This window comes from Ammospiza caudacuta, chromosome Z (genome assembly GCF_027887145.1).
Source record: "Ammospiza caudacuta isolate bAmmCau1 chromosome Z, bAmmCau1.pri, whole genome shotgun sequence".
Lineage (NCBI taxonomy): Eukaryota > Metazoa > Chordata > Aves > Passeriformes > Passerellidae > Ammospiza > Ammospiza caudacuta.
The window spans coordinates 761,952-776,023 of record NC_080632.1 but is presented as its reverse complement, the minus strand read 5'-3'; the positions used below and the strand labels follow the sequence as shown (position 1 = coordinate 776,023).

At 43.1% G+C, this 14,072-nt stretch overlaps 1 protein-coding gene across 1 annotated transcript in view; it reads right to left on the bottom strand.

Annotated features, from left to right (window-relative positions):
• Positions 1 to 14,072, bottom strand: part of MSH3 (mutS homolog 3) — a 94,456-nt gene that overhangs the window by 53,303 nt on the left and 27,081 nt on the right. Inside the window, exons 10-11 of the mRNA XM_058823843.1 lie at positions 7,848 to 7,960; positions 6,084 to 6,198 (exon numbers count right to left, since the gene is read on the bottom strand). Of these exons, the coding sequence (XP_058679826.1) occupies positions 6,084 to 6,198; positions 7,848 to 7,960 (228 nt within the window). The remainder of the gene's footprint in view (positions 1 to 6,083; positions 6,199 to 7,847; positions 7,961 to 14,072) is intronic.

Sequence of the window (14,072 nt, the reverse complement as noted above, 5' to 3'; positions counted from 1 at the left end):
AACACTAGTAACTTATTTTAACTTTCTGCTTGGGAAAATAAAATTTCAGACAGACTTCCTCATTTCCTACAATGACACTAACAAAGCTCAGAACAAAATCCAGCCCTTCTGTTATCTAACCCTTTTCTACTAAGTGGTTAATTTATTCACTTTACAATTTAGCAATGACAGGACTAACAATTAATACTTCAAGAATGGAACAAATTTTTAACATGACTCATCATCAAAATATTGTATCAAAATACATATTTATTTTCATTACTACTGCAAATTTAAACAGCCTGCAAGTGCCATTATGTAGAAAAACAGAAGTAGGGGAAACTGAAAATATTTTATTTTGGTTTAATATGAAATAACCAAAATTACCTGACTTTTTGATACTCCTTAGCAGAACTGGATGAGGCCAACCCAAAGGCTGTGTGGCTTTAGAATCACCATTAATAAAACACTGGTATTAGCTGTGCAGTCACATTAGGCCTGACAATCATTTCAGGCACACACGCAGTAGTCAGGACTGTAAAGTGCAAAATCCTCTCTAAACGCTTCTGACAAATCAAGTCATGATTGTCTGGGTTAATCATCCTGCTGACTGCCCTTTGCACAGAATCTAGGACACTCTTTGCTGTCCTAGACTAAGCAGAACCACTTGCTGGGCAAGATTTAAAACAGTTCTCTTGACTTTTTTGACTCACAAAAAGTTTTTCAGTGCATTCGATTTTAAACCCTCTGGAAAAGTACTTGAATGCTCTACCTTTTCCTCTTAGACACACAGCTGCATTGCTGCTACACTAGAAACAAGAACAGCACCAAAACTTTCAGAAATATGAAATATTCGGAGACTAATCTTATATATTTATGTCATATGCAGGTGCTTGGGCCTGCTACCAAATTTTTTTCTAAATAATGGGTCAAATTAGAAGTATTTTCCACAGAATTGTAAAAAAAGCATATTCAACTGAGGGCCCTCAAGAAGTTTAATGACAGCTTGGAAGTACAGCTGACTCAGAACTGTACCCATAGTTGTAATTATTCTGCTTTGTGCACTATTTCAGAAACCAAGGAAGTTGACCAGCAAAAGAAAACACTGGAGGCAAAACCAGCAACACTTTCCGAATTACACGACATTGTAAGCAACAAAACAATACTTCTTTTTATTATCCTCAGCCACAACTGCTGATGCTGGCAAAAATTAATTAGGAATGATTTCTGCCGGGCTCCCAGTCCCTGCGTGAAGCAGCAAATCCCATCTGCTGTTCCAAAGGCACCTTTCTGCACCCGGGACCAACGTAGTTTCTCAGTTTGCCCCTGCTCCAGCCTCTGGTCCCTTAAACTCAGCTGGGTGAGAGCCCAGCCCTCCCAGCTGCCCTCCACAGCCAGGAGGATGCTGCTGTCACATCAGAGCTCCAGGACGGTGGGGTTTTCTGGTCCTGGCTTTAGAGCAGCTAGCACAGGACACACTCTGCTCGCAGCAGGGCTGCTCAGGAGCGCCTCAAGACAACTCACTCTGCTCCACTGCACAGTGGATTTACTCTTCTTTCACAGTGTATTTACAGTTCTTTCAGATCAGACAAGCTGAAGTTGTTTTCACAGCATAAATTATGTGTGTCTCACATTACCCAGGTGTTTTCTTCATCTGAGTTACTTCACCCTGCTATTAATCGTGGTAATTGAGAGTTTAGAGTACATGAGTAACAGCCAAGATCAACTGCAGGATATGCCCAACCAACAATTCCACATGTCACAGCACAGAACATGTTTTGCTTCCACCCACTCATCTTCCCTCAGCTTGGGATCAGAACTTGATAAAAACGTGAAAAAAAAACCCCATATTCTTTATAAGGTATTTAGAGACCAGATGGCAGGAGAAGGTTGTAGGTAACCATTGAGTCAGGGCTGGCCTTGCAGCAAAGGTCTCAGCACAAGCCTGGCGTGAGGTGCTGGTGTGCTGCTGCCAGCCCTCCCTGCACTGCTGACCTTCCAGAGATCACTGGACGGCACCACGGGGCCAAAACTCCTCCTGCAGGTGACACTGTGACCCCAGCTCCAAAGCACAGCGCCGCAGCTCTCCGAGCGCCCGGCAGCACAACACCCAGCGCAAGGCAGTGGGCCCAGCTGGGAAATCCATAACAGCAGCGGGGCAAGGCAGGGTCAAGCCATCTCTGGGCTTACAGCAAGGAGAAGAGTAAACAAACAGAAGCTTCCAGGGAGATTTAGGAATCTTACAGGGAACGCTCATGAGAATGAGGTTCCTGCCCATAAAATTACTTTTTCAGAGCAGGACCACACGATGATGAGTATGAAAAGGTTACTGTTCTGATTCAGCATATCCCCAGACTTCAGTTATTATTGTAACTGGAGAAACTGGATCATCTGTGTCATTTTTTCAGTACTTAAGGGGTTTATAAAAAAGAGGAGAGCAACTTTCTACACAGGCAGTTAGGACAAGGGGGAACAGCTTTAAACTAGGGTAGGGGAGCTTTAGTTTCATGAAGGAATTGTTCCCTGGCAGGGTGGGCAGGCCCTGGCACAGGTGCCCAGAGCAGCTGGGGCTGCCCCTGCATCCCCGGCACTGCCCGAGGCCAGGCTGGACACTGGGGCAGGGGAAGGCGTCCCTGCCATGGCAGGGGAAACTTGAAAGTCCCTTCTGATCCCAATCAGTCTGGGATTCTGTGATTTTGCCTCTCGAGAAGCCTGCAGTGAAAGGTGGTTTTAATGTGCTGTGTTCCTTATTTTCTCCACGTGAGATAGTATATATAATTTCATACTCGGTATCTCAGCCTAAGTGAATGCATGTTATTTAGATCAGGAACTTTCAACTACTTTTAATTTTCCAAATCTCTAATGCTTCTGAGTGCAGCTGCAAGGCACCCTGAAAGCAACAGATTTTCTTTGCTCAATTACCTTTTACAGAGCTCCAGGGTCTTTGTCTTTGAGATCTCTAGCGGTGAACAAACCACTAAATAAACTAACACAGACAATAAAAGCAGGAATCCCTAAAAGCTTTAAGAAGTAAAAACAAGTCTCTCCATTTTTCAGAAGGACTAGTTTTCCTTAGGTTCCATAACAAAGACATTTACCACAATCTGTGTAGCAAAGCATGTCAAGCCCAAGACTATGTTTTGTGTTTCATTAACCAGGTTTAAACTCATTAGTGAGTATTTCCACAGGGCTAGAACTTTTGATCTGAATCCCTTTTTGTTTTGTGTATGATTTCTTGAAGTACATCCATCGCTGTTCCAAACTTACAAACCACTACCTACAAAGTCTCTCTCTGCCATATCCAACATGCTGGAAAACAGAGGTAAAACTGAAACACATCATGACACATTTCCTCAGCAACTGCTATGCCAATGATTATTTTTTCAAACAAAATTGGATACTCAAATGTGCTTGAAAACCTCTCCTACCTGTGTACTAACTTCTTGACAAAAGCCTTTAATAAAGGTCTCTCAGTATGTAAAGGTATTAGAACACACTGATTAACAAAAACTTTTACCATTCACTATTAAATGTATTTTTACTTGCTGCTGGAAGTCTAAAGCAACCAATCCAAGCTTGGGGTCCTGCTGTGGCAGAAATCTTTATTTCTTTGTAACGTTTCGCTTGTTTTTAGGATCTTAAAAGTAGATTTAAAAGCTTCATCGAAATATGAGAGCAAAACCTGCTTCACCCCACCAATTCCTTGACTCACAAGGTAACTCATGACTCTTCCTACTAAACTGAAATGGAAACTTTTTTTCAGCTGGGAGAACAGTGTTTGTCCAAAGGAGGAACAGAGGTGAAATGGATTTTTCTGTCATTCTTCCTATCAAACAGGTCTTCTTCATCCAGACCTGTGACACGTTAACAAACTGAAAACCACCTCACAACTCCCACTTCATGCTCTCTGACTCATCTGTACATGCTCACTGACCTGAATTCTTCTGGGAATTTCAGCTTCCTTGACAATGCAATGGAAGTTATTTCTCTTCTATTTCTTAATTCAGGACATTAATGAGCCAGACATTATTTGCTTAAAAGTCTTTCACTGTTCAGTATTTAGATAGTATTTCACTGGCATTAGGAAAAAATACTGAAGTTGAGTTTTTCTGAATATTTGGCTGTTTGTTGATCCCCATGACACACTACAAGCAGCAAGTGGAACTTGGGCAGTTGGAGCACAAAGGATTTAGAAACAAACACAGCAGAATCCAAGCTCCTGACCACAAAGTTGTCTCAAGAAATGTTATTGTATTTCTTCACAGAACTTCACCAAGACATTAAGTATTTCTTTGCCTTTTCCCTCAGATGCTCATACAGTCCCCAGAAATCCATTAGAGCAACCTTCAGCAGGCAAATGCCAATGCTAATATTTAGTGCTTTTCCTTCCCAGTCTATAATGTACTTGATTTTAGGATGCAGCTGTTACAAATGCGACTGACTGCTGCCACATAAGCCTCCACGTAATTATATTTGTCCTCTGCAACAGAATTACTTCTACATAAAAGATGGATTTCACATTTTCTCCAGCTGAAAGAACATTCACCTCCTGTGTGATTGCACACAGGGCACTGTGACAGCAGTGACCCATGAGCTGACCATGAAATGGCATTTCCTTGGCATTCATTTTCTTCCTCAGAAGTTCTACAAGATTTCTCCACCTATGTCAGTATATTAAAAAAAACAATTTTTTTTTTTAAAAAGGCAGCCAAAGAAGATAAGCAGGCACACCACAGTGCAAGAGCACCACAGATCACACACATCTTGATGGATCAGCAGGGAAGATTGCACAAGAACTCTTTCCCCATCAGTTCCATAAGCACATCAAACCTTTTGATAACATTCAAGTACAGCCTGGAGAGAAGGGCAACTTAAGGAAAGAAATCCATCCCAAAATTCAGAACACATATAATTTCCAAATATTTTGGTGGACACTGTTTCAGCAGTGTGTAAAGCTGGCACCTGCAGTTGATGTTTTAAATGCAGATGGTAACCTGAATTGGTAATGCAGGGAGCCCTTCAAAACTGGCCTTCAAACTCTCAGAATCCCACACAACACGTGAATGATTTACAAATGACATGACATATTTCTAAGTTTCCACTCTGCAGCCAGACTGACTTTATTAAATCCTGCATACTTATGGGACAGAGGAATACTGAGACAACTGGGAGAATATTTTGCAGAGGATCCACGACAGGTAAAGCTGTTCTATTTAATAAGCCTCAGTGATATTTCCAAAGCTAAGCCAGGTAGGACAGCAATGATTTATACTCATGCAAGACAGGATAAGAGAAGCTTTAACAGTGACAGCAGTGACAATTTTCATTTGATTCCACCTGCATAAGCCTGTCACAAATCTTGAGTTCTCATCTCAGCATATCTAATAAACCCAGGTGCTGGGACTGCTCAAGAGGTGACAAGGTCACAACCATGTCAGTGTGGTTTTGCAGAAACTTTGCACAAATGGTCGTCCTCTAGCAACAGCTTTTGCCATGACCCTTCTCCCCACTCCTGCTTACCCCTGAGTCCAGCCAAGGGACGTTCCAGAAAGTCAGGATGTGTTAAACAGTTTTCCCTAAAACTGATAATTACATTCAACAGCTGAAACAACACAGAGTTTATACCTGCCTCCAGAGCTACAGAAAGAAAACATTATTTACACACTGCTGGCAAACTGCAATGACATCCACAAAGCTATGTTGCAACAGCAATTTTTTTTTTTTTTTACCTGCCCAGAAAAGCCCCACATTTTGGTTACACAGTAAAACTGAGATGCAACAGCTGATACCAACAAACTGTAAAATTTCTTCCATAGTATCAAACAGTTTTTGCACCTTGTTTGTTTTCAAACCTGGCAGCAGTACAGGCTCATTCACATCACTGACAGTAATGTCTACACAAACTTCACAAAGGTTCTCCTGAAACACCACTCAAAGGAACCACTTGATTCTTTGACTTCTGATTTGGAAATCAAATGGAAGGTGTAATTTTTACAAAGACTGTGTTTATCACTAGCAAGTTTTTCATTACAATCAGGGACATTGTCTGCTAAAACCTGCAAGAAGTGGTGCTTTGAATTGGAAATTTATGTAAGGCAACTTACCTTGGATTGTAAAGCATCTTTTCCAAATTAAATTCTTTGAGATATGTAATTACTGCTGCCAGAGAGCAAATAACAGGCTTATCCAAGCTTAGTATTACAGATAGGTTTTGAGGACCTAAAAAAATAATTTTTCTTGTTAAATGTTTATTTTCTGGTTAATCCACTTTGTAGAAAAAGGATAATCTGCTTTTCAATTTATTCTAATAGAAATCTGTCATGTATATACAGTGTTTTATGACATCTATAAATCAACATAAAGCAAGGCCCCAAAATAACACTTATAATTCCAAATAATGCAGACACATTGCAACAGTGTAAACACATGATGAAACAGAAAACATTTGACTCATGGGTTTTCCTTCATGAAAAATCACTAACTGTTGGCATAACAAACTTCTAAATATACAGACTAAGAACGGAATTCTAACATCTTCATTTTTGTGCACAGCGCTCTACTACAGTGCCTGTTCCAGCTGCAGCAACAGGAAAACCCACTCCACGACACCACAGCACAAACTGGTGCTTTTAAAAACCCACAGAGTTCAGCTTCTTTCAGGGATGTTTTCAAAGCTGTCCTCAGGTAGCACCTGCAACAACTTCAGAACTTAGTTAACAAGACTGTCACTCCAGTCTTCAAAAAGGGCAAGAAGGAGGGTCCAGGACACTCCCAGGAGCCACCCCTGGGAAGGTGATGGGACAGGTGGCTCTGCAGGTCATCACCAATAATGCACAAAAAGAGGTCACCAGGAGTGGCCAGCTGTGCTCACCAAGGGGACATTGTGCTTCAGAGAGCTGGGCAGGGAGAAACCTAAGGAGGTTCAACAAGGAAGGGCAACCACAGGTCCTTGGGAGGAACAACCCCAAGTACCAGAACGGATTGGGAGTGACCCACAAGAGACCAGCTCTGTGGAGAAGGGCCTAGGCTTGCTGGTGGGTGGCAAATTGACCATTATCTGACAGTGTCCTGGGGACCAGGAGGGCAGTGGGATCCTGGAATGCATCAGGAGGTCAGGGAGGGGATCCTGCCCCTCAGCCCTGCCCAGGTGAGGCCACATCTGGAATGCTGTGCTCAGTTCTGGACTCCAGATTCCAGAAAGACGAGGAGTTGCTGTAGAGGCTCCAGTGGAGGCCATAAAGATGATTATGAGGCTGGAGCACCTCTCATGAGGAGAGACTGGGAGCTGAGCCTGATTAGTCTAAAGAAGAGAAGGCTGAGAGGGGATCCCATCAATCCATATAAATACCTCAAAGGGGTGTCAAAGACTCTTTTCAATGGTGCCCAGTGCCAGCAGCAGCAGCAGTGGCCATTGAAGAAAGGGCAGCGAGGGGCAGGGCAGCAGGAGGGAGAACTTGTGTGCGTGGAGGGACAGCAGAGCCCTGGAACAGCTGCCCAGGGAGGGCCTGGAGTGTCCCTGTGTGGAGCCATCCCAGCCCCAAACATCCCAGGATTCTGTGAACTTGAAGAATATTTCAGATGTTGAGTAATCCCCCTCAAGTGTTATGTATGTTTAAATTTAAATCTGTCTAAAAACACACCTTCAAGCTATGAGAAAAAGTAATGGTGGCCCTGCTTCATTTCTATTTAAATAATGTTCCTTTTCCATCAAGCTCAAAATGACATCCCACTGAGCAGAGAATGAAGCAAAGGTGGCCAAAAGCCTGTGTGACTGTAAAGGCTAACAGGGTGCATGCTTCAAAGATATTTGGAATGAAAGACCTGTAATGTCAGGCACTTCTTTTGCATAAAAATCTGAGTGAACATACCTGCAGTACCAGGCACCTCTTTTGCATAGAAGTCAGTAACCCTCTGAAAAGCATGGCTGTACTCAAAATTGCGGTTTTCCATCCTTTCTAACCTAATTCTGTCATCCTGTAACCTGTAAAGGAAAAAAAAAATTACTTTCAGGTTTTTACACTCCCTTCATGAAGGAGGTTACAAAAGTGCACTTTCTTTTGTCTTTGCGTTGTTAGGAGTTGAATGGGTAAGGAATTAAGAAATGAGCTATTAAAGTAGGTTGAAAACATTTCCAAGCATGGTGTGTTTTTTTTAATGTTTCTTCTAACCTCTGTGAAAGTGCAAATAAAGCAAACCCAAACAGCAACAAGCACAGCCAAAAGAGAGACAGCAAGAGGTGGTGTAACACACCTGCAAGGTAGATACTAACACATCTTCACCAATCATAGCAAGTATTTGCTTTATCTCTTCTTAAAGACTTCTGAGGACCAAACTTAAGCTATTATCCTATCCCATTCCATATTTAATTATCCTTTGGGAGACTTTTTTTTCCATGCTGTAGAGCTAAAGGGCTGGATTTCTTTTAGCCTTACTGCAGTCTAGGCAGCCAAGGATGGATTATCGCTGATAACCCTCTCCTATCAGCAGTTATATCAATTATATCAGTTGTATCAGCAGCCCCTCCCACTTTAACAGCACCACCAAACACACCAAACTTTACAAGATGCAGCATTTCCCCACTGCCTGTTTTCCCTAACTGGCGGCTGGAACTAAGATTGTTCGCTGCCTTATCATGGCAATTTGCACAGTGTTGATAAGCACTGAACAGATAATGCTGGTTAAAAACCCACCCAGGAGAACTCATGGTGGCCCTGCCAGCCTTGAGCAGAATTACACAGCTTCACAGTGAGCACTGAGCCAGGGGCAGGAGGAAGCCCCAGTGGGAAGACACACGCTGAACCCACTTGGCCTCAGGTTTTCCAGTCACTCTCACACCCCCACGGGACGTGAATCAGCCAAGTGCTTTGAGGAGACTGGAACTGTGCCAATGAGAGGGACTGTGCAGGTATTACAGCGTGGAAGTTAATCAATACCCTTTCAGCAGGGCTTTCCAACTTCACAGGGAAAAACAGACAGGTTTGCTGCCTCACATTCCACATACCCCCACCTGAAAGGATCAATATATCCAGCTCTCAAAAAGGAGAGTTAATTTCCACAACACGTGTCCAACTAACCTGACTTGTCCCAGCACATGCTCAGTGATCCTGCTCCGCCTTCAACTGACTGATCAAATTAAGTTTTCAGTCTTCACACTCTCTGGAGTCCCCTCTCCCCAACCCTTCTCAGGAAGAGCAAACATCCTTCAAGCAAAGGAAAACACCAACCCCAGTCAGCTGTTTTCCGCCTTGCCTTTTGCCCCTTGTGTTGGACAATACCTTTTCACAACCCAGAGATGGGACAACTTGAGAGGTGTTTTCAAAATTTTTATTCAATTTTCAGTCTCATTTGAAGGGTGAGACAGTACAGATGTTATAAATCACTCCATCACACTCAGAAGTTAACTATTTGTTAATTGCAGTACACCGTAAGAGTTTCTTAGCCTGTCAGCTTTAGCCACACTGTGCTGTAGACGCCTTAAAGCCAATTATCTAAAATTACCCCTTGTGGGTCCCACTACAGTGCATCTTTCACAGTTCTGTTTCCCCACAGTATCCAGTCTTATTTACAAGGCCATCCTTTGTAACTTGTTTCTGGCTCCATTTCTCTCTCAGCAATGTCTGACCATTCCACGGCATTTCTAAGCCAGCATTTCTTGTCTCAAGGTTTGCACACTGTGTGAGCCTTCTGCCAGGCCCTGAGAACTCTCTATAAATCCATTTCCCACATTTCCCCCTGCCTCTTGTCAGAAAAAACTTCTTTGATGGCCTTGTTCATCATTTGCTGTGCACAGTGAAGCACACAAGGCACTACCACTAACAATGCCACGATAACGATCAATGCATATAAACCTATTTTGCAAAGGTCCTTTAGCCAAGGTGCAAAACTCCATCCTTCAAACAAATCATCTAACCATGATCCAGCACGTGTTTTCATTTGTCAAGTCTCTCATGTTTTTCAGTTGTTTGTGGACGGACTCTGAATGCTCAGACACGTTCATACAACACAGTCCTTCAAAATCTCTGCAAATCCATTTCCCAGCCTTGCTCCAGGCCCCACCACTGCTGTGCTCCAGCACATCCACCCCTTTTGGTAAATCAGCACCAAAATCAGTGTCTCACTGCAGAGGTGCAGAACACCCTCAGCACTGCCTCCCCAGGTGATGGATGACACCTGGGGAGCAGCACAGCACCTGAGCCAGCCCTCAAAGGCAGAAGGGCCCTTCTGCAGACCAGGTGTGGGTAGCGACTTACAGAAGCAATTTTACACAAAGATTTTATTTTTAATTTCTGCCTCTTTATGTTTTCACAGCAATGACCACAGACAAGCAAGGCATAACGAGGTCTGCAGAGCTGATCTGTAGAAAGAAAGTCAGAAAGGAAGGCTTTGGGGTGTATTTCACTGGATGGTTCATGCCACACCTGTTTGCTTTCTAGTGTTTAAACATTCATTGCTGTAATTTTAATTCATTTGATTTTCTTCCCTTTTATAACCAAATGTATCCAACTCCTTAGCATAAACTCTGGAATATGATAGTTACAATCAATATATGTTCAGTGACTTCTGACAAAAATATTTTTGTTTGCCAACTCAACGAATGAGAAACATTCACAATTATTCACTAACTTAAAATTACTAACTCAGTGATCTGCAATGATCTTCAAATATTTTAATATTTGTATTGTAGATACAGCAACATCAAATATGTATGACATTCTGACTGAAGAGTATGCACCTGATGTTTTAGATAAAGTAAAAAAATTTGGAAAGTTACAGATTCAATGCATGAAAAAAACCCTTAAATTTTAACAAGATGCATGAAAAAAAAGTTTGCTGCAAAGGTTTTCATGCACAGCAAGATGATCACCAAAGGCCACTTTCCTTTGTAATGCAGTAACATATAACATGACATGTGCATCCTAACCTACTCCTGTTACTAGAGGGACTGATTTATCTGTCACCCTGCTGGCAAGGTGGAAAAGGATCAGCACTGCTGGGTTTAATTCCTCTATTTATCTGACAATTCAATGCATCAACCTAAAATTTGTTGCTTAACAAGTGCTGTAGGAAAAATATAAAGAGTACTCTCACTTTGACAGAAAGATCTCTTAAGAAAAACATTTATGAAAATGCTAGAAGCTAAAAGGAAACAACATAAATAAAACTAATTTACAGAAACTGACTCAAGGTATCTAAAAAATAACAAAATCTTTTATTAGGAATGAGCTTGGTTTAAGCACAAGAGCTAACATAAAGCAGGAACCACTTCATTGTTGCTCTACAATTCACAATTAAACAGGCATAAAGTGAATAAAGACTTACTGCAAAACAGACACTTCCAAACTCAGTTTCCTTAAAGCTCAGTAAGTCCTCCTAAGGAAAACAAGTAACTGCAGAATTTTACCTTTCTTCTGCCATGCCCATTTTGATTTAGTGCATTCAAATGCAGGGGTACACAGACCAAAATTTCCCTGCACATCCCTGTATCACAACACAAGCACACTAATGATGCAGAATTTGGGAAGGTGTCTGCTCCTAAAATTTAGTATAAATGTTTTACTTCTGATGCTAAGCACAGACCTGTAAAGCACAAATGATTTATTCAGTTTTTCCTGTACAACTTCTTCAAGACTTATTCAGACAGGTCATCCCCATTCTGCTGGGATGACCAGTCTGTCACTGCAGGGAAAACGTGCCAGCACTGCCCAGCAAGGCAAGACAACCTGGATGCATTAGTCCTTTCAGAAATCCAAGCACACTGTGTCACCTTCCCTTATCACCATGCTTGGCAGATGTGGGAACCCAGGAAATTCCTCTGGCTGCCCTGGAGGGCTCAAGCTTCTGTCAGGGGCCTCAGAGACCTTGGCACAGAGCCCAGGACCCCTGTGCCTTTGATTTAGCCCTTGGAAAAAAACAATTACCAACCCTTATTTGAAGAATTACAAGCCACAAAAGTTTATGTCGAATGACAGTGAATTTATCACAGAGTGGAAAAATCTTTTTGGGGTTTTTAGAATGGGGGTTCAGGGGGCAAGATGGAGGGATCTGGGCATGTCCAGCCTTTCTCCTTCTTCTTCTTGGCCTCCATCTTCTGGGTGATGTTGGCACTTTGGGATTGGTTTAGAGTAGCAGCTCCCTGTCTAACGCAGGTGATGGGTATTGGGAAGTAACTGTAAATATTGTACATGTGGTTTTTAGTATAAAAAGGTAACACTGCCCTAGGGCAGGCAGAGTGCCTCTGACTGTCCTGCTGGAGGGACCTGGGCAGGGCAGGAGAAAGAATTTTATAGAGAAGGAACAATTAACAACCTTGAGACCAAGAAATGAAGAGCTCTGACTGCTTCTTCAAGTGCTGGGCTGGGAACAGAGACTTTCTAACACATCTCAGGGTCACTGTGAGCAGCAGAGATTCCACGAGGCAGAAACTGACTTTCCTTCACTTGTCACCACTGGATTACCTTTGTTATCCAGCCTCTCCTAGCTTAGGGTGATGCTTTATCAGGGTGATGCTGGACAGAGTTCCAGAATAAAGCAGGGATTTATTAAAAGGATCTCCTCCATGGATGCACCTTGGGCAGCACAAGAGCCCAGCCAGGGCTGCACCCAAAATGAACCAAAATGGTCACAAAATGAACCCAAAATGGCCCCAAAATGCACGGCCGGGCACGGGGTCTCTGCCTGGGATCAGTTCTGCTCCATTTGCACCTTGCAGTTCATTGTCCCATTCCAGCTTTAGCCCCTGCAGTCCCACCCTGCTTGTTTTTCTCTCTCCAGCCCACAGTGTTTGTGCTCCTGGGCTGAGATTTGGATCTTTTGTTCCCCAGCTGGAGCAGGAATTGTTTTGTCTCCCTGCTCTGTGCACAGAGCTCACCATCCCCTGATATGGAGCCCAGACCCACACACTAAAGCAGCACAGAACCTGAAAAATATCAAAGCTAAAACCTGAGGCATCAAGGGGGCTCAGTTCTGAATGTGTCTGTGGAAATGGAGAACAACCATCCTCCCTTTTTGGGTGAGCCTTGGCACAGAGCTGCAGCAGCTTCTCTGGCAAAGCCTCAGGGACATTTCCAAGCAGTTGTTGTTTTGGCACCGAGCACACACACTTTTAGAAGCACAGCTTTTTCTGCAGGCAGAGTCAAGTGTTTCCCCACGTTTGCTCTGAGCAGCTTTCAGATGCCAGAGATGGAGACTGCTGTTGCAGAAAAACAGCAGCACAGTCACCTTTTCTGAGTATCTGACACAAATGGCTGCTGTCCATGAAAACCAAACAGAAATCACCACATGGTGTTGTCAGTATGTTACATACAACACAGCACCCCACAGCACCTCCAGCTTCTAAAATGCCCCATCCAGACCCGTCCTGAATGCCAGAAGGTGCTGAAAAGCCCAGAAGCAACTCTGACACACTTTAATAGACATACACACACCTATGTGTACCTGCTTACTCACATGCACGTACACCTACAAATATATAAACACACACAGAGAAAAACTTGGGAAAAACTCCTTGCTTGCCTTTTTCCATCTGAACTACCAACATTTCTCAACACATTTTCTGATTTTCTCAGGAAGAACTACATCTGAAAAGAACTCCAACCACACTGACAAGCCTGAAGCCTGGAACCAAGGAATTCTAAGAAAATATTCTTTTAGCTTTAGTAATCCAGAGGCAGGAGCTGCCAAAGAAGTGGAGTAAGCAAGACAGAGAAAAGCAAAGGGCTGTGCATGAGACTACATCCCTTCTGTCAGGGCAGAACTAGGAGCACAGGACAAAACACAAGCACAGCTGCATTTCCAGCAGCTTCTGCACCCACACACAGAAATCTTCTTCAGGCTTCTTCCATCTGCCTGTCTCAAGAACGGGATGAGACACATTGCACTCATGTCTTGGAAAGTAGAAAGGATCAACAACTGCCAGGAAACTATTTATTATTAGCACCTAGGAACAGCCAGGATGAGCAATAGTCGAGGCTGAACCCAGACAATCCCACCACGTCACTTTAATTTCCCTCAATTGCAGAGGAGCCGGCTCTGCGGACGGGGAAGACGCAGATGCTGTACCTGCTTGATCTCAGGGAGGCTATTTGCCAGCTGCA